General features: G+C 40.3%; 1 protein-coding gene across 1 annotated transcript; it reads left to right on the top strand.

Annotated features, from left to right (window-relative positions):
• Positions 1–774: 774 nt before the first annotated feature.
• Positions 775–4,098, top strand: LOC145097367 (zinc transporter 3-like). Its single transcript, XM_079034910.1, has 3 exons — positions 775–1,468; positions 2,799–2,948; positions 3,598–4,098. The coding sequence occupies exons 1-3, from the start codon at positions 791–793 to the stop codon at positions 3,901–3,903; spliced, it is 1,134 nt and encodes a 377-aa protein (XP_078891036.1). The 5' UTR covers positions 775–790; the 3' UTR covers positions 3,904–4,098.
• Positions 4,099–21,000: the final 16,902 nt, after the last annotated feature.

Genomic DNA, 21,000 nt, shown 5'->3' with positions numbered 1-21,000 from the left:
AATAATATTATTTTATGTATTTATTTTAATTGTGTAACCAATAAAATATGTCTCTTAAAATTAATTGTACATTTTTTGAATCCATAAATTTTGAAATCAAAAAAATTACTACTACTGTTACAATCCAGAATGCAATGTGTTTTTTTTAAAGTTATTAATTACTTTTGTTTATATAAAGTTTTTAATTATATATACGATGGTTTTCACAGATTTATAACCTAATAAAAGAATAAATTGAATAAAAAGGCAAAAAAAGATAAATTCTTTATGATAAAAATTATCAAAATATGAAATTAAAATTTAATAACAGAACTGAGCACTTAAGATAATTACGAAAGTCAATGTTTGTTTGATTAGGACAACGGTTAGCAAAGTCAATAGTAGATAGCAAAGTTGAAAGGTATAGTTTTTGTTTTTATGTAAATGTTTGGAAGAAAAAAAAAACTGTTAACTTTGAAAAATATAAAATTTTATAAAAACCAAAATCTTTCTTAATAATTTTTGGATTAAAAGTCTCTCTCTCTCTCTCTCTCTCTCTCTCTCTCTCTCTCTCTCTCTCTCTCTCTCTCTCTCTCTCTCTCTCTCTCTCTCTCTCTCTCTCTCTCTCTCTCTCTCTCTCTCTCTCTCTCTCTCTCATATTTATCTTATAATTAAATGTTAAAAGGTTTTAAAAAATTCTCAAATGTTAGTGCTGTTTTTTAATTAGTTTATAAGTTATCAACTAGTTAGTTAGTCTCAAATTCATTTCGACACTTCCTGATGGCCTATAAATACTTCATGTATTTACTTTATGTTCACAACAATTAAACAATTATTCTCTTTTTTTTTTCCTTCACTTTTGACCGACACTTTTTCAATGATGAACTTGCAAAGGCAAAATTTGTTTGTTTTCTTGCTCTTAATCATAATCACCACCAATGTTTTCGCCGAGTGCACTTGCGAACGAGAAGAAGACGAGGGCAAAAAGAGTGAAGCACTCAAGTACAAACTCATTGCACTTGCTTCAATCCTCATATTTGGTGCCATCGGTGTTTGTATACCCTTCATCGGAAAAATCGTTCCAGCACTAAGCCCGGAGAAAGATGGTTTCTTTATAATCAAGGCATTCGCTGCTGGAGTCATATTGGCTACTGGTTTCATTCATATACTCCCTGATGCATTCGAGACCTTAACATCTCCTTGTTTGAAAGAACACCCATGGGGTGAATTCCCGTTTACAGGTTTTGTTGCGATGGTGGCAACCATTCTGACTCTCTTGTTTGAGACTTCATCCGCGGCTTATCAGGTCAGATCTCATACACAAGCACGCACAAAGAATCATGGAGATGAGGAGATAAACCAGGCGCATAGTGGTCAAGTGGCTGCTCATACTCATGCATCTCATGGACATGCTCATGGATCTATGATCCAAGTTGAGGATGGTTCTTTGGGTTTATCACAAGTTGATCGCTATCGAATTGTGTCCAAGGTAAATTAATTCATCTTCTTCCTCCTGCACTTTTTTTCTGGAAATTGTATATGTTTTTTATATTTGTCATATAAATCTTAAAGTTAAATTAAGGACCCATTATTTGATTAGGACGTTGATTCCTTGTTTCAATAGTCAAAATATTATTGGATAGCAAGAAACAAGTCATTAATGTCAAGCGTGAAAAGAATCTGTTGACTATAGCTTTAGCGTGCGAAGTCATCTGTCTCAAAGAAGTAAAAAAGCATATTTGAAACATTAAACTTTTGTATTGCATGAACACAATATCGGTAATTTATTTATCTAAATGTGTTAATTGAACATGAGATTTTAGGATATTTTGATATAATTCACATTTATGCGTTTGTTTTGGATTGTATATCACATTTATTTTTGTTACTTATGTACTCCTAGAATCTTAGGTAGATATTTACTTTCCATATGATAAGGATGACCACTTGTATATACTGAGATATTCGGGAATCAATGAAATCAAGATTCTATCTTAGCTAGATATTAATTTACTTTCCATATGATAAAAATGACCACTTGTATTACTGAGATATACGGGAATCAACGAAATCAAGACATAGAATTCTCACAACATGTTTTCTAATAATTACTACTTACTAGAACTCCAATTTTTTGTTAAATATATAATCGGTGGCTGATTAAAAATAATAAATTAGGGTGTGTATCTATATAGTAATTTTTTTATCAATGAAAAAGTGTTGCTATAAAGGTAATTTAGTTAAGAAAGATCTTGAAGTATATAATGAGAGAAAATTACAGCTTTTGATTAGGAATTTAGGCTTTGTGAAAATTCTAATTTTGGTGTTTTTTTTTTTGTTTTTTATTAGTTACCAGTATTTATTTATTTATTTATTTTTTTAAAAAACCTTCAAATGCGTCAAATGTAGTTTGTCTTGTCAGGCCAAATTTCAGTTTTCTTTCTTAGATTGAAGTTTTTATTAGGGTACGCATTTGATTTGCAATGGATATGCGTTCTTAAAATATATATGTATAACAATTTTTTTAATAGAAAATCAATATCGTAACTAGCCAATGACATAAGATGATTCAAATGAAGACACAAGTAAAATAAAAACGTAAAAATATATGTTCATTATTGAATAATAACATAAACCAACATATATAATTTATAGCAAGATAATAACATAAAATTAAGTAATGTCTTTATATTTTCATTTTATTTAGTGTCTTCATAACTTATTCATAATAACACATAATAGGTAACAGTGTATATGAATCACATAATATGCTTTTTTCCCCTAAAAACTTGTATTTACTACACTTGTGATTACTACAGGTGTTGGAGTTGGGCATCATTGTTCATTCGGTTATTATAGGATTGTCTATGGGTGCTTCTGAAAGTCCAAAAACCATAAAACCATTAGTCATTGCATTAACTTTCCACCAATTTTTTGAAGGAATAGGTCTTGGAGGATGCATCTTTCAGGTATAAATTTCATTACCAATTGTTCATGTCAGAAAATGTATACGATGATTAATTGATTGAAGAACAATGACTAGCCCCGGGCTGCCGACCCATCGACTCTATATATAAATGATGAAAAAGACATATAAAGAATACATTACCAAAGATTCAGTACATTATATTCTAGCCATAGCCCACAGGTTCAACCTTCATTTTTTTTTCATCTTTTTTTACATGAAACAATTCATAAATAACAATAACCCACTACATAACCTTTCATTAATTTTGTTTCAAATGCAAAACTAAAATCATGTTGTCATAGTTATGTACATGATTATATTAATTGTCATGAAAAAAATAATTACCTAACAAATTATCCCATAAATAACTTTTTATTGATATTAAATACAAGATTAAAATAATTATGTTAAAACATTGAACATTCTTCAAGTTATGTATTTCATGATTATTGTTGTGTCATTAAATTAATCCATATCTATACAGAAAACCTAGTTCCAACATAGAAACCATCTTTGTCACTAGTTGACTACCCCTCTAGCTAGAAAAGCTTATATACGTTTTTGTGGTATTTTTAGTTGAGAATTTCTTATTGTTATATCTTTTCTTTATAAGAAAGATGACAATATAATTATTTCAAACTTTCTTGCAGGCGGAATTAAAGTCGTTATCTGTAATTATAATGGGAGCACTTTTTAGCCTTACAACCCCTATTGGTATTGTAATTGGGATAATAGTAACCAATTCGTACGACGAAAATAGTTCTACTGCACTAATAGTAGAGGGCGTATTAAACTCTGCATCAGCAGGAATCTTAATCTATATGGCACTTGTGGACCTTCTTTCACCAGACTTTATGAACCCACGTTTGCAAAAGAACAAGATGCTTCTGATTGGGTCAAATGTTTCTCTTCTTTTAGGTGCTGGTCTTATGTCGCTGCTTGCAAAGTGGGCTTGAATTTATTTGTTGGTAAATATACTTCGGGTGTAAAGTGATTATTTGTTTTCATATATTTATAACTCTTGTGTTTTGATATTCTTTTTGTATGTGTTTTTTTGAATCTGATTATTTGATTTGCAATTACATAATCAGCGGTATGCAGCAAAATAATGTTTGGATTTGTTTTGTTGTTATACGTTGTGTAATATTTTATTTTGACGGTGTTGGGTGCAAATTATGATTATTATAATCATTAATTAATAAAATGACGTTGTTATCTATATTTGAGATAATACAGTAGTATCTATGGAGTTTGCATCAGATAATGCTTTCGGACTCCACTAGCTTGTTTCTGATGTATTTGAAACATTTATGGGCTGCCACTTCTCATCATTTTCAGCAATAATATGTAATAGATTCTTAAAATGCTAGTGAATGGGAACATAGCATATATATATGTAAGCGATTTTAATAATTTTGCTTACCACTTTTGTCACCTATATGGAATTGTTATAGTGAGGCATATTCACATCATCACAAATCAATAAGTTAGGAGCATTTAACAAAATTAATTACAAAGCACCAATAATTATATGAGGTCACAGTGTTACTTGTTGGGTTTTATTCAAAAATATGTTTTGAAAACACATACATGACAATGGAAGCATTTAAAATTTAAGTAACATAAAATTATTTTATTCCCACAAAATCATCATTTTACATGAACATGTTAACAACCATAGAAAGAAAAGAAATAGCAACCTTTGTACCTTTTAGTTCATCTTGAGAAGTTTATGAATGTTGAAAAAGATGGCAAGAACACAAGTAGAACTCTTCTAGAGATATCCACCACTAATTACCAAGAGCCTTGAATGTTAGTTCTTACAACAAAAGACTCTAAACCTTTAAGAACAAAAGACAATTTTGTTTGCATTATATTTCCGTTTGATCGCAAGTTGTTGTTAGGGGTTGATTATCAAGTTGGGAGTCAGTTTTGAAGCCGCAAATCATAAAGTTACTCATGAATGTCTCGAGTAGTTTTCAGGTGGGAGTACACCTGAACTGTAAGGGTTGGATGCAATGCGGAAATTCTTTGATTGATCATCTTTACTAGTCGAAGCAGTGGTTGGTAGTGGCATGGCAAAGGGTCAAGAGTTATTTGATGTTTTGGTTCATCATATGGTTTTGGATTGAGAAAAGTTTGCGATCGATATATTTTGAGGATCTTTTCTGCATGTTCTTGGTGGTGTCTCCATTCAGGGACTGGGGATAGATTCATGGATGGGCACTCATTAGCCTTAGGAAAGAATTGATGAGAATTTTATGAGTAGCCATTTTGGAGTTGGTTTTGGTGGAAACTTGCGTTGGGAATCGTAAGGGTATTCATGTCAAGCATGTATTTTAGTGAGATGTGGGATAAGGAATCTGTATGCCCAGGGTATCATCATGAGGGTTCAGGGTAAGAAGGGGATGTTTTTAGTTCAGATAATAAAAAGGTCTCTTGTGACTGTGCTATGGAATGATTCTACTGTAACGACCCGAAAATCACACCATAATTTTTTTTAGATTTATAAATCGTTAATACATGTTCTTCCCAAAACAAAGGTAACAAAACTTAAACATAACATCATCAAATCAGAGTAGTTCGCGGAATACGAAAACATGTCGTGTGTGCTCTGCAATCTTCCAAAGCTCTTCCAATTGAAAACCGAATACATGAAACATAAACTGAAAACCGTAAACACAAAGCTTAGTGAGTCTCCCAATGATATGTGTATTTTTATACATATTTATATATAACATATCTTAATATTTTAGCCTTTATTATTCTTATTTGGAACTAATAGATACTTATAACGTTAAAATTTATATTTTATAGGAAAAATGTTCCTAGAGCCAAAAAGATTTAAAGGAAGATTGAAGTTGGGCTTAAAAGGCAAAAAGCATGAAGATGGCTGAAGGCAGCCCACTACGCCCAGCGTAGTGGGACTTAAGCCCCGCGTAAAGACGAGATAAAGATTACACCCAACGTAGATACCAGTACGCCTAACGTACTGGGCTGGTGTCCGGAATTCCTAATCGCAATGAGTTTCTTGATACGCCCCGTGTACACCGACTTACGCCCAACGTACATCAGTCGATTCCAAAGTTTATAAAAGGTGATTTTCGGCCAACCAGTGAGGAGGACTCGACTACCATTGATCCTTAGTCGACAAGTAACTTATATTTGGCCGTTTTAAGGGTGTAGAAGGCGGACGGAAGGCCGTTAAGCTGATAGGAGCGAAGATCTAAGGGATTAGAGAGCGGATTTCTGGCGGTAATCATGTAGTTTGTTATTGTGACCATGTTTAGCATTCCATTGTGATGCCACTATGTGTTTACTTTTTGATTAGGTGTAAAAACCTTTTACTTTGTGTTTATGATTAAATGAGCCTTTGAATTTATGGTTTAATTGTTATTTGGATCATTTAGTCTTGTTCAATTTATTTTGCCAAGTTTGATTGAAGATCCATATGTGTTAAAGATCGTTACTTTGTTCCCTACTGCTGAATTGATATATTTTAAATGACCATCTGACTGTGTTAATTTGAATCATAGTTATCTAGTGACCATTGGTGATTATGACTAGTGTTTTAACCGAAACCTAGGGTTAGGAAATAAAGTTGTAAACTTTAATGTGTGTGCATGAGTAGAATGACCGTTCTCTGCATGATTTAACTCTCATGACCATTAGGGTTAAATAAGATAAAATCTTGCTTATACGAACTGAATACTGGTTTTCATGATATTTTGTTCACCTGATCTATGAATTAACAATTATGTTGAAATCAAATGATTATTAGTCGGGACCATGACATTAGTCATATTAACACCCATGTTTTCCGCAATATTTGATTTTTGGATGAACTGTAATAAATATTTTTAATTAGCCATGGTTTTGGAAAGTTTCGATTTAAATGATATATGTGTTTTTTCTATAGTGAAAAATGAAAATTTTACCTTTGATTTTTGGGTCGTTACACTAGTCATGTTAGGAATCACTGAATAATGAATAAATATCTATTATAACGGTAGTTAACCATTAATTTGAGCTGTAATTTATCTAAACCGAAGTACCTAAAGAGATTTGTATTCTAGTCAATTTATCAATATTTGATGTTAAGTGCTATTTGAGTATGTAATAAAACAATTCTTATTGCTTTCGTGTGTTTTATGTAACTTATAATCAAACACTTCAAATTAATTCACCATCGTTCCCCTAGTGTTCGACACCTATTCTTACCACAACTATACTACTACACGATTAGGTTCACTGCCTAGTGTGTGTGTTAGTTTGGTTGGGATAAATTCAGTTTTATAAATTCAAAACTTAAGCAATAATATATATATATATATATATATATATATATATATACACACACACACACACACACATCAAGTTTTTGGCGCTGTTGTCGGGAACGGTGTGCAATTAATTTGGTTTATTTGATTATTCATTATTTGTTTTTGTTTTTATTTTTGTTATTTTTATTTTTCTGATAATGTGTTACTTGTCGGAAAAGTTGTGGATGTTCTTTGTAGAAATTAAATAATTTGAAGTCCCAATTGAATTAGTTGGAAAAAGAAAATTAAAATGGGCAAAAAGAAATTAAATTCATCGTATATACGCCCAACGTAATTGGCATTATGCCATGTGTACGCAACAAATGATCGCGACTAAGTTTTTGCGGAATTACAATTACGCCGTGCGTAATTACTAATTACGCCCAACATAACTTTGTTAGGTTATATCCTCTTTTCATTGACTTCTTTTTCTTCTTTCAACTTATTTTCACACTTACGTTGTTCCGTCTACTACTTCACAACAAGATTTCGATTTTTTTTCTTCTTTTCTTGTAGAAATCAACACAAAGGTATGATATTCGGTTACCCTATTGCTTGAAATTGTGTTTAATTTCTGAAAATTTGTTTCATTGTGTTTAAAATAGAAATCTAGGGTTCTTACATGTTCCGAGTTAGGGCTCAATTATTCCTTATTAGAACAATTTGTGTTGATTGTTGATGCAATTTGTCTTAGACTAGACTGATTAAGACCCTCTTCTTGACTGATTTCGAACTACACCCATTCTTGAATAATTTCGAACCTGCGTAACCTTTTGACTGATCTCAGCCAAGACAAAGGGTAACAGGGAATTGATTAGAGCCCCAAGACGTACGCTCAACGTATGCTGGACGTACGCCCAACGTAATTACCAAGCCCAGCCTTGTATTAGAGTTATGGTTATGAGTATGCCCAGCCAGCTCCATATTTTTGTTAAAATCTATTAATAATGTGATTATTTTTTTGGTTTTTTGTTTGGTGCTTATTTTTGCAGATTATGGCTAGAAGAATTCAAAGAAGGAATCCACCTAAGGACGTAACCGATCACCGCTTCATGCAATTCCCACAAAGTCTTAACAATGAAACTCGTGGTAAATATTTGAACAACCTAAGTTTACTAATTACCAAACAGATTGACATTGCACCTTCATTTGACTGGGGATTGGCATCTCAGACTGAACTGGACGAATTTATCCGGGATTTTAAGTAACACACCTAATTGGACATGAGTGGTGTGTCATTGTTTGTATGCCGAGGTTAGGACAGACTGTTTAGGATTGTGGAACCTGTTTATCGGGAATTATTGTTGGAGTTCTATTCTATAGTTTCCTATGACCCTAGGAAGGCCCCCGATGACAGGACAACTTTTTCCTTTCGACTTGGTGGTGTTAGGGGTGTTCGTTTGGATGGATCGGTTTGATCCGATCCAATCAAGTAAATCCAAATTGATTTCGGTTTTCAAAACATGGATCCGAATTGTCCAAAATAAATTCAAATCCGATCCGATCCAATCCAATTACAATTCGGTTGGATCGGTTTTTATAATTCGGTTTTCAAAACCGAAACATTTTAAAACGACATATAATTATAATGTTATCCAACTTTACACAATAAGCAAAAACAAATAATTTTGTTGTGGTTTGAAATTTATAAACAACTAATAAAAAGATATATTTTAGTTAAATATTTTATAGATACAAAACTTTTGAGAGAAAATATATATTAATGTTTTTTTTATCAGGCGAAATGTTTTGAACTTATTTGAAAAAATAAATTACAAAGTTAATAAATAACTATAGATATATATTATAAATAGATAAATAATAAATGGTTATTCGGTTTTTTTGGATTATTCGGTTCTTATTTTATAAACCAAAACCAATCCGAAATCCAAAATAATAATTCGGTTTCATTGAAAACCAATCCAAAAATCCAAATATCCGAACCAAATAGTCCAATCCAAATTGTCCAATTGGATAATTCGGTTTTATCCGAATAGTGAACAGCCCTAGGTGGTGTGAGTAGGGAATCCATCGTGATTGAGCTTGCTGTTAGAGTGGGGATTTATACTGATGATTACTGGGGGAGTTTATATACCATCCACCACTCGGGGGAAGATGATTCAGTCTACCACTTACAGATTATTGCATCGTTTGATTTCTATGTCTCTTACGCATCAAAAAAATAGTGAGAGAGTGCCTTCTACAAATTTGTATTTCCTGTGGACTCTTTTTACTCCAGGGAGGCACCTAAACCTCCCAATTTCTTTAGTTGCTTATATGGGGAGGAGGGCCAAGGGGATTCGCGAGGAAAGCCCAATTTGTGGTGGGCACATCATCACACGTTTAGCTTGATCATATCAGTTATTCATGAGGGAGATCACGAGATCTATGGTGCTCTATGATATGAGGCCGGTGAGTTTATAGTTGACAGCATCGATACAAGTACTTCAGCGAGCTGAGGATGGTATTATACGGATACGACTAGATGACGTGGCCACTGAGGAGGGTGCAGATGAGCCAGCACCCGAGAGACGGGGGAGACGTAGACCTTCTCCTTGAGGAGCACAACAGGGACCTAAGCCAGAGATAGATGTATGTTACCTTGCTCAACACATGGACGAGGGTTTTCAATGCATGGACTAGAGATTTCAGCGCATGGACGAGCGCATTGATATAATGGAGGGTAGACAGCAGTGATATAAGGATGCGATGACTGCATTCTTTTCCCATCAGGGTTTTCAATACCCGACCCCTTTTCCTCCGACATACCAGCAGTGACATGGCGATTCGTTTTGTAACACCCTGATCCTTAGGTATTAATAATGATATTTTAGTTTGGATTTTTGAGAACCTACTCGGCAAGTTGGCCTCCCTACTCGTCGAGTAGTAACGGGTTTATCCGCGAAGTTTAATGATCTACTCACCAAGTCCATTATAGGACTCGACAAGTAGATGCTGGCAGATGAAACCCTAGATTTCGGGGCCTTGCACCCTATTTAAAGGGTCATTAGCCTCCCCTAGCCTCCCCTTTACAGCTCTTTACCTCCCAAAAACCCTGATTCGAGTGTGAGTGTGTTTCTTGGTGATTTTAAGCTTGAAGGAGGGATTTGGTGAAGGAAGCACTTGAGGAAACAAGCTAAGGAAGCAAAGGGCCCATGGGGATTCAAGATCTACCTCTGTGGAGCAATTTCTGAAGGTATTAAGTTATTCCTTGGCTCATTTCCACCCAAAACCCTCTTGTGCATGGATTCTAAGAAAGGACTTTTATGTTTAAGCCAAGATCTGAAGTTGTAACTTCAGATCTGTACTCCTTTTGGCTTCGAGATGCATAAAGTTATCAATTGAGCCTAGCATGTGCCTCCCCTCAAGTGTATAACTCCATTCCAAGCTTAGATTTGCTATTTTAGGGCCTTAAAGCCTTGCATGCATGTAAAGTTTGCAACTTTACATGGAAAGCATGCCTTAGGAGCCTAGATCTGTAATTTGGAAGCATTGCATGGCTCAAAAGAGTCTGTATGGCTTGAGATCTGATAGGAATCGGCGAGTCGCAGGGGGCGACTCGGCGAGTCATATGAAGGCAGGCATGGACTCGACGAGTTGGATGAACAACTCGACGAACCCGATGAATATTATTATGAACCCGACGAGTTGGATGAACAAATCGTCAAGCCGGATGAAGATTACCTAGAACTCGACGAGTTGAAGGAACAACTCGGCAAGTCGAGTAAGATTCTCCCAATTGTTGGATGTTCGTAGACGTGTCGAGTGACAAGCAAGGAAACTCGACGAATGACCTTAGATTATCAATGAAGACCGTATGAACTCGACGAGTCACCTCGATGACTCGACGAGTAGATGTTATCCCGGGAAACTTGACGAGTCACTAGTTGTACTCGGCGAGTTAGGGTCAACATGGATTGTTGACTTGATCCTGGCTGTAGTTGACCAGGATGGACTTTAGGGAAATGATTGGATATTGTATGACACTTTTTAGGCAGTTGAGTGGAGCAGCCCGTGGGGTATATTTGGTCGCAAGTGTCAGTTCATCATTCGTGACAGGTGAGTCTTCTCACCATACCTATGGGTCTAAGGCACCAAGGCCGACCCATTATGTGATTATGATATATGTGTTAGACATTCTTTGTTTTGTTATGTGATTGCATGTTTTGTATGAAGACCCCGGGGGAAGCCCGTGGCATTGGATGTAAGACCATGTGGGGTAGCCCATGACAGTCCTAGGTGAAGACCATGTGGGGTAGCCCATGGTATTTGATGTAAGGCCATGTGGGGGAGCCCATGACAGTCCTAGGTAAAGACCATGTGGGGTAGCCCATGGCATTCTCACAGGTTTCATGTATGCATGGCTTACGTGATATGTGTGTAGCTTTTATAGCTAACAGGATATATGATTTGTGATTTGTATGTGTGTGTGGTATGCTCTGGGAAACTCACTAAGCATTTCGCTTACAGGTTGTTGATTGTTTCAGGTACTTCAGAGCCTAAGGGCAAAGGCAAGGCGTGATGACGTGGCATGAACTCTACCTCTCTTTTGTGTGATTGGGACTCTCTAATGTTTTCAAAAAGTACAATGAATTTTTAATAATTGTGAATTGGAAAACAAATGGTTTGGAAACTTATGGATTATGGGATGTGTTTGATTAATTAAAAATGAAAAAAAAAATCTTGGTAAAAATTGGGTCGTTACAAGTTGGTATCAGAGCCTTGGTTTGAGCGATTTGGACACATTCTCGGGTGTGTCGGGACTCAAACTAAGGAAGTGGTAAAATGTTTTCAAAAGTAACCTAAAAAGGATTTTTAAGCCAAAGGAGGAGACTGCAACACGCGTGATCAGCCGAGACAAGTAAGTAGTTTCCCAAGTTGAATAGCCATGTTATATGATAGTGAGCTTTGTCGATTATATGGAATTGCTAAATGTACGTGTTAAAATTATATACGGTTAGGAACTGATAGCCTCAGAATGATTGATTTAGCCTATTTGATCCTTTCTGTGTATAATTTGCATGCCTAAAAGCAACCTGTAGTGATTGGTTTGAATGTATGAGTAGGAAAACCAGAAGGTGTCCGTGTTTGATTCATGCGAGAGTTGTGAGTCATGGTTTGTGTGGATAGATTTGGAAGTACAAGGTAAAGCAGCGGGGTAAGGTACGAGTAGGTGTGGAAGGTAGTATTGGGCCTGTACTACTGGAAGCACAAGACCCGTACACAAACCCATGTTCTACCTGGGAATTCTAAAAGAAAACGGTATGGAAGTAACCTCGTTATGGGTATCCTGATCATTATGTTTTGTGAAATGATAGTCCAACATGGTGGTTACGCGATTTGGATTAGGATCAGGATCAGGATCGGGATTGGGATCGAGATCCGGGGCTGGGTCAGGCGGCCTACTGATGGTATCGATGAGAGGCTGCGTGAGCTGATTGCGGCTGGGGTTATGAGGGGCATCCTTGACGCTACCCCAGTCATCTTTGGGACGGTCAAGGAGGGTATGATGGAGATCATGGAGGAAAGACTTAGAGCATTCAGGGTCGATATTTCTGCGGGCCAGGGTAGAGCTCGAAGCCCCTCGTTTAGGGAGTTCAAGGCATGCGGAGCTCCGGATTTTTCTGGGGTCAAGGATGCCATTGTGAGCAGACGCTGGGTGGCGGACATTGAGAATGCCCAACGCACGAGTTCTTGCCCGGAGGAGGCAAAGGTTGGATTTGCTTCCTGTATGCTGAGGGACAGGGCCCGAGATTGGTGGGGCGAGATTACTAGTCAGGTGGGAGCAGCCGGTGTGGCTAACATGTCGTGGGCCGAGTTTATACGATGATTCGATCAGGAGTTTGCACCACCTATTGAGGTGCAGCGGATGGTGAAGGAGTTTCATGATTTACAGCAGACTGCTGAGACTGTGGCGGAGATTACCGCCAGGTTTCGAGAGCGAGCTTTGTTGATCCCTCAGTATGCGGCAGATGAGGACATGAGGAGGACCCGATATCACTCTATGTTGAGAGAGGACATATGGTAATTTGTGAGCTTTACAGGGTGCAAAACCCTGAATGAGATGGTTGATAAGGCCCATGAGAGGGAGATGGAGTTGGAGTCCCGCACGAAGCGGAAGACTGCGCAGATTCAGGCAACGGGGGCTCAGGCTAAGAAGCCTAAGACCTCCGATTCTTCGAGTAAGGGCCAACAGGGTTGGGGTCGGTGTGCCAAGTGCGGTAGATTTCATGGTGGGGCTTGTCGGATAGCCGGGATGTCAGGATGCTACTCATGTGGTCAGCAGGGCCACTTGAGTAAGGATTGCCCCAAGAAGGGCTTGATATGCTTTCACTGCAACCAAACAGACCATAAAAGGCCGACTGTCCGAGGTTGCAAGGAGGAGGAGGAGGAGGACCTGTGGCAGTGCCCGCACCCACCACTATGAGGATTACTGATGGCCGCCCTAAGGCGGAAGCTCCGGCGGTGAAGAGTCACGCATTCCAGCTGACTACCGAGGAGGCTCGGGTCGCGCCAGACGTTGTGGTTAGTATATGTTCATTATCCTCTATCTCTTTTATGTTAAATGTTTGTACGTATGCTTATTGTGCTATGTATAGGAACCTTTCTGGTCAATGGTATGACGGCCCATGTCTTATTCGATTCGGGGGCTACTCGATCTTTTGTGTCTCTTGCGCTTAGCAAGAAATTCCGAGACGCACCGGGGACTCTGGATACCCCGCTCGAGGTGGAGATTGTAGATGATCGCACCATGAGTGCTGCGAGGGTGTGTCAGGGATGCGTCCTGAATGTGCACAGCGAAAGGTTTCGCATTGATTTGGTTCCCATACCATTGCGAGGATTGAAGGTGATCATTGGGATGGACTGGCTGGGGGCCAATGGGGCCATGATCGATTGTGAGCGGCAGTTAGTCCGGGTTCGAACCCCAAGGGGGGGAGAACTGGTTATCCACAGCGAGAGGACCATGCAGGGCCCGACCCTTTGTTCAGCTGCAAGGGCGAGGAGGTTTCTGCAGCAGGGTTGCATGGGATTTTTGGCCTATGTTTCAGATACGCAAGTGGAGGCAGTGATGGATATCGATAGTGTACCAGTGGTGCGGGATTTTCGGGACGTTTTTCCCGAAGAATTACCCGGAGTGCCTCCGGAGAGGTAGGTGGAGTTTCGTATTGACCTGGTACCAAGTGCCGCCCTGATAGCAAAGGCACCATATCGATTGGCGACACCCGAGATGTAGGAATTATCTGCACAGCTTCAAGAGCTACTAGACCGAGGGTTCATCCGTCCGAGTAGTTCTCCGTGGGGAGCTCCGATCCTTTTCGTGAAAAAGAAGGACGGGTCGCACAGGATGTGCATCGATTACAGAGAGCTGAATAAGCTGACGGTGAAGAACCGTTATCTTTTGCCTAGGATTGACGACCTGTTTGAACAACTTCAGGGAGCATCGTGGTTCTCTAAGATTGATCTCCGGTCAGGGTATCATCAGATGAGGATTCGGGATGAGGATATACCGAAGACAACTTTCAGGACTCGTTACGGGCATTACGAGTTCGTGGTGATGCCATTCGAGCTCACCAATGCTCCGACCGCGTTCATGGATCTCATGAACCGAGTGTGCAGGACGATGTTGGATCATTCGGTGATCGTTTTTATTGATGATATCCTGGTCTACTCCAAGACCAGGGAATAGCATGAGCAGTATTTGAGAGAGGTGTTGGAGACCTTGAGGATGGAGAAGCTATATGTGAAGTTATCTAAGTGTGACTTTTGGTTGCGGGAAGTGCAGTTTTTGGGTCATGTCATCAATCAAGAGGGTATTACGGTTGAACCAGCGAAGGTGGATGCTGTGATGCGATTGGAAGTACCGAGGAATGCCTCGGAGATTCGTAGCTTCTTGGGCTTAGCGGGTTATTATCGGAGATTTCTCCAAGACTGCGGTGCCATTGACCTGTTTGACCAAGAAGAATGTGGCTTTTCGATGGGGTGAGGATCAACAGAGGGCTTTTCAGACCCTGAGGCAGAGGTTATGTGAGGCGCCGATCCTAGTATTGCCCGATGGATTGGACCATTTCGTGGTATATTGTAATGCATCGATTTCAGGGTTGGGTGCGGTGCTAATGCAGAAGGGAAACGTGATCGCATATGCCTCGAGGTAGTTGAAGCCTCACGAGGCAAATTACCCCACGCATGACCTGGAGTTGGGGGCAGTGGTGTTTTCCCTCAAGATTTGGAGGCACTATTTATATGGGGTGAAATTCGTTGTGTATATCGATCAAAAGAGTCTGAAGTATTTGATGGACCAGCAGAACCTGAATATGCGACAGAGGAGATGGTTGGATGTGCTAAAGGACTATGACTGCGAGATCCTATACCATCCAGGGAAGGCCAATGTGGTGGCCGATGCATTGAGTCGCAAAGCAACGGGGTCGCCGATCAGGGGTATTTGTATGAGGGTGACGGTAAGTCCACCCTTGATAGACATGATTTGAGAGGCTCAGGTCGAGGGGGTGAAGAAAGAGAACTGGAAATTGGAAAGAATTCGGGGGCAGTATCCTTTGTTTGTGAAGTATAGTCGTGGCTTGTTGACGCAGTGTGGCCGAGTATGGGTGCCGATGTCAGGGGGAGTGAGGCGGAGATTGTTAGAGGAGGCGCATAAGTCCAAATTTTCTATACACCCAGGTGCAACAAAAATGTATAGGGATTTGAGGATGAGCTATTGGTGGCCCTGCATGAAGCGGGAGATCATCTGGTATGTGGAGCGATGCTTGATCTGCAGGAAGGTCAAGGCCAAGCACCAGTGACCTCATGGTAAGGTTCAGCCATTACCCATTCCCATGTGGAAGTGGGAAGAGATCACTATGGACTTCATCACAAAGCTACCACAGACAACGAGGGGAGTAGATGCCATATGGGTGATCGTAGATAGACTAACGAAGAGTGCTCACTTCATTCCGATCTCCGAAGTGGTGGCTAGGCACGGAGTGCTGGTATTAGTGGTTTCAGATAGGGATGTTTGGTTTACATCCAGGTTTTGGAAGAAGTTCCACGAGGAACTGGGTACCCAGCTGCATTTTAGTACGACATATCACCCCAGACCGACGGCCAATGTGAGAGGACGATCCAGACACTGGAGGATATGTTGCGGGCATGTGTGCTGGATTTCGGAGGGAGTTGGGATACATACCTCCCACTGGCAGAGTTTTCGTACAATAACAGTTATCATTCCTGTATCGACCGAGCACCATTTGAGATGTTATATGGACGGAGGTGCAGGACCCCAGTGTGCTGGGATGAGGTTGGACATCAGGTTTTGGGGAGCACGAAGGTGGTACTTGAGACCACCGGACTGATTCAGCAGGTGCGTGACCGATTGCGAGTCGTGCAGAGTCGCCAGAAGAGATATGCGGACCGACAACGATCGGACCTTGAATTTCAGGAAGAAGAATTTGTCTTACTGAAGGTGTCACCCTGGAAAAGGATTATTCGGTTCCACAAGAGGGGCAAATTGGGGCCTCGATTCATAGGCCCGTTCAGGATCATAGCCCAGGTGGGCAGGGTAGCATATCGTTTAGAGCTCCCAGAGGAGCTTAGTCGGATTCACAACACCTTCCATGTGTCTCAGCTCCGTAAGTGTGTTGCCGACGAGTCTTCAGTCATATCCTTGGACGACATTCAGTTGGATGGGAGCCTGAGTTATGTCGAGAGACTAGTTGCGATCCTAGAAAAGAAGACGAAGAAGCTCCGTAATAAAGAAGTGAAGTTGGTAAAGGTGCAATGGCAGCACCGAAAGGGTTCCGAATGGACCTAGGAACCGGAAGACGAGATGTGAGGTTTCTATCTGTAGTTATTTGGACCAGCAAGCTTCATCGATGAAGCCTAATTCAAGTGGAGGAGAGTTGTAACACCCTGATCCTCAGGTATTAATAATGATATTTTGGTTTGGATTTTTGAGAACCTACTCGGCGAGTTGGCCTCCCTACTCGTCGAGTAGTAGCGGGTTTGTCTACGAAGTTTAATGATCTACTCGCCGAGTCCTTTATGGGACTCGACGAGTAGATGCTGGCAGATGAAACCCTAGATTTCGGGGCCTTGCACCCTATTTAAAGGGTCATTAGCCTCCCCTAGCCTCCCCTTTACAGCTCTTTACCTCCTAAAAACCTTGATTCGAGTGTGAGTGTGTTTCTTGGTGATTTTAATCTTGAAGGAGGGATTTGGTGAAGGAAGCACTTGAGGAAACAAGCTAGAGGAAGAAAAGGGCTCATGGGGATTCAAGATCTACCTCTGTGGAGCACTTTCTGAAGGTATTAAGCTGTTCCTTGGCTCATTTCCACCCAAAACCCTCTTGTCCATGGATTCTAAGAAAGGGCTTTTATGTTTAGGCTTTTATGTTGTAGCACCTGGTTCTTGGTATGTATCAGTTATTAAATCTTCATTTATATTGCATTTTTGGCCTTGGACTCGGCGAGTCGAATGACGGAATCGCCGAGTAGAAGCAGGATGAGGCGCGGAGTTTAAGCTGCGGACTCGGCGAGTCGAGTCCCGGACTCGGCAAGTAGCCGCTGTTTGGACAAAAACCCTAATCCAGGGGTTTGCATCCTATTTAAAACGACCTTATGCAGCCCCCTCTTCCCTTTATGCTCCCAAACACTCCTCATAGCAAACCCTAGCCGTTTTTGAGAGGATCTAAGGCCTTTTGAGTGATTCTTGTGAGTTTTGATCTCAAGGAAGAAGGAAGAGCATAGAAGGATCAAGAGGGGACTGAAGGATTCGAGTTTGGTTCATCATTTGTAGTCTTTGGAAGGTATAAAGTCTGAACCTTGCTTATTCTTTTGTTAGATCCCTCTTTTGGGTGATTTAGGGCTTTTATAAGCCATTTTTGGTGGCCAACCATGTTTGCAAGCATGGTTGGGGGTTTGGGCTTCTGCATCATGTCATTCTATGAGCCACAAGTCAGATCTAGGATGCTTTTTGCACCAAGGAAGGCCCCATGCAACAAAAGGACCATTTTAGAGCCTTTTAAGCTCTAATGTCCCATGCATGCACGTAAAGTTTGTAACTTTACGTGCTAGATCGAGTTTAGGGGCCTGGATCTATCAATTGGTTAAGTGTTGTACATCAGAAATCGAAGTTCTTAGTAAGGGATATGATCGACTCGGCGAGTCCATTCCTGGAATCGGCGAGTCCAAGGGTTTTGGTCCCATATCAGTGAGGGTCATAAGGACCAGTTGGGTGTGGAAGGGTTTTAGGAGTCCCGAGGAGTGACCCAACGTTCTGGACTAAGCAAAGTGTTTTGGGAATTCATGGTACTCGGCGAGTGCATGAATAGACTCGGCGAGTCCAAGGCAATCTTCATGGTACTCGGCGAGCTGTTCATATAACTCGGCGAGTCGAGGACAAAACGTGTTCAGAGGATGAAGAGTAACTCGACGAGTTGTTCATACAACTCGGCGAGTCGGATGTGGATTCAGTCGGTGTTCAATTAGAAGGAAAACTCGTTGAGTCATCGCCTAACTCGACGAGTAGAGACGGGTATGAGGTCTGATGGAAGGATAGGGACTCGGCGAGTTGGCAAGCCAACTCGGCGAGTCAGGTCAACTGGAAGTTAACTTTGACTTTGACTTGGTCAAGGGGTAAATGGTCATTTTACCCTAAGGGTAGATGTCAGTTTCTGACTAAATGTTTTATGGGAATTATGGCCGGAGGATTACCGGAGCAGCAGCGGCAGCAGTCAGAGGATTCCCGCACAGTTCAACAGCTACGAGGTGGGTTACCTTCCAGTAGGGGTGGGACTAAGGCCACAATGTCGGCCCACCATTGAGGAGTATTTAGAAGATAATTGTCTTTGTGATAATTTATCTTGGTCTGGTTTGCGTTTGGTTATGAGATTATATCTTTATGATATGTTACATGATAGGGATAGTTTCCCTGATAATGGTCCTTAGGACCAAGGGGTAGGTCAGTACCCGGATATGTATGAATGTGTGCTTATATCTTGCTATTGTATGCTAGTGGTAGGGGTGGAATAGTCCCCAGTTACCGGTTGAAAGATACCGATGACGATTATCAGTTGAAAGATACTGATGATGATTACCGGTTGAAAGATACCGATGATGATTACCGGTTAAAAGCTACCGATGGTATTGTATGGTATGTGGTATGATGGGGGAACTCACTAAGCTTTGTGCTTACGGTTTCAGTTTTTGGTTTCAGGTACCTCTTCATCCAAGGGGAAGGAGCCGGCGGCGTAGCATGGCATCACACACACTCACATATGATTTCCGCACGGTGTTTTCTGGGATTGTACTCTGATATGACATTTGTTCATGGTTGTGGATTTCAAATATGATACTTGGTTTTGAGATGACGTGTTTATACAATATTTTCTAATGAATGTTTTATGAATTAATTAATCAAAAATGAAATTTTTGGCCTTAAATTTTGGGATGTTACATGTGTTTAAGCCAAGATCTGAAGTTGTAACTTCAGATCTGTACTCCTTTTGGCTTCGAGATGCATAAAGTTATCAATTGAGCCTAGCATGTGCCTCCCCTCAAGTGTATGACTCCATTCCAAGCTTAGATTTGCTATTTTAGGGCCTTAAAGCCTTGCATGCATGTAAAGTTTGCAACTTTACATGGAAAGCATGCCTCAGGAGCCTAGATATGTAATTTGGAAGCATTGCATGGCTCAAAAGAGTCTGTATGGCTTGAGATCTGATAGGAATCGGCGAGTCATATGAAGGCAGGCATGGACTCGACGAGTTGGATGAACAACTCGACGAACCCGATGAATATTATTATGAACCCGACGAGTTGGATGAACAACTCGGCGAGCCGGATGAAGATTACCTAGAACTCGACGAGTTGAAGGAACAACTCGGCAAGTCGAGTAAGATTCTCCCAATTGTTGGATGTTCGTAGACGTGTCGAGTGACAAGCAAGGAAACTCGACTAATGACCTTAGATTATCAATGAAGACCGTATGAACTCGACGAGTCACCTCGATGACTCAGCGAGTAGATGTTATCCCGGGAAACTCGACGAGTCACTAGTTGTACTCGGCGAGTTAGGGTCAACATGGACTGTTGACTTGATCCTGGCTGTAGTTGACCAGGATGGACTTTAGGGAAATGATTGGATATTGTATGACACTTTTTAGGCAGTTGAGTGGAGCAGCCCGTGGGGTATATTTGGTCGCAAGTGTCAGTTCATCATTCGTGACAGGTGAGTCTTCTCACCATACCTATGGGTCTAAGGCACCAAGGCCGACCCATTATGTGATTATGATATATGTGTTAGACATTCTGTGTTTTGTTATGTGATTGCATGTTTTGTATGAAGACCCCGGGGGAAGCCCGTGGCATTGGATGTAAGACCATGTGGGGTAGCCCATGGCAGTGTTAGGTGAAGACCATGTGGGGTAGCCCATGTCATTGGATGTAAGGCCATGTGGGGGAGCCCATGGCAGTCCTAGGTAAAGACCATGTGGGGAAATCACTAAGCATGATATATGATATGTGTGTAGCTTTTATAGCTAACATGATATATGATATGTGATTTGTGTGTGTGTGGTATGCTCTAGAAAAATCACTAAGCATTTCGCTTACAGGTTGTTTATTGTTTCAGGTAATTCAGAGCCTAAGGGCAAAGGCAAGGAGTGATGACGTGGCGTGCACTCTACCTCTCTTTTTGTGTGATTAGGACTTTCTGATGTTTTCAAAAAGTACAATGAATT

Source organism: Lactuca serriola, chromosome 4 (assembly GCF_051521515.1).
Source record: "Lactuca serriola cultivar US96UC23 chromosome 4, Lser_US96UC23_V15, whole genome shotgun sequence".
NCBI lineage: Eukaryota > Viridiplantae > Streptophyta > Magnoliopsida > Asterales > Asteraceae > Lactuca > Lactuca serriola.
This window is presented reverse-complemented; position numbering and strand designations above follow the sequence as displayed.

Excerpts from the sequence above, each read along its gene's own strand:
- LOC145097367 (XM_079034910.1), top strand. The coding sequence starts at position 791 with ATGTTCACAACAATTAAACAATTATTCTCTTTTTTTTTTCCTTCACTT. Across the intron at positions 1,469-2,798 it reads GCTATCGAATTGTGTCCAAG|GTGTTGGAGTTGGGCATCAT; the intron begins GTAAATTAATTC and ends TGATTACTACAG. Across the intron at positions 2,949-3,597 it reads TTGGAGGATGCATCTTTCAG|GCGGAATTAAAGTCGTTATC; the intron begins GTATAAATTTCA and ends ACTTTCTTGCAG.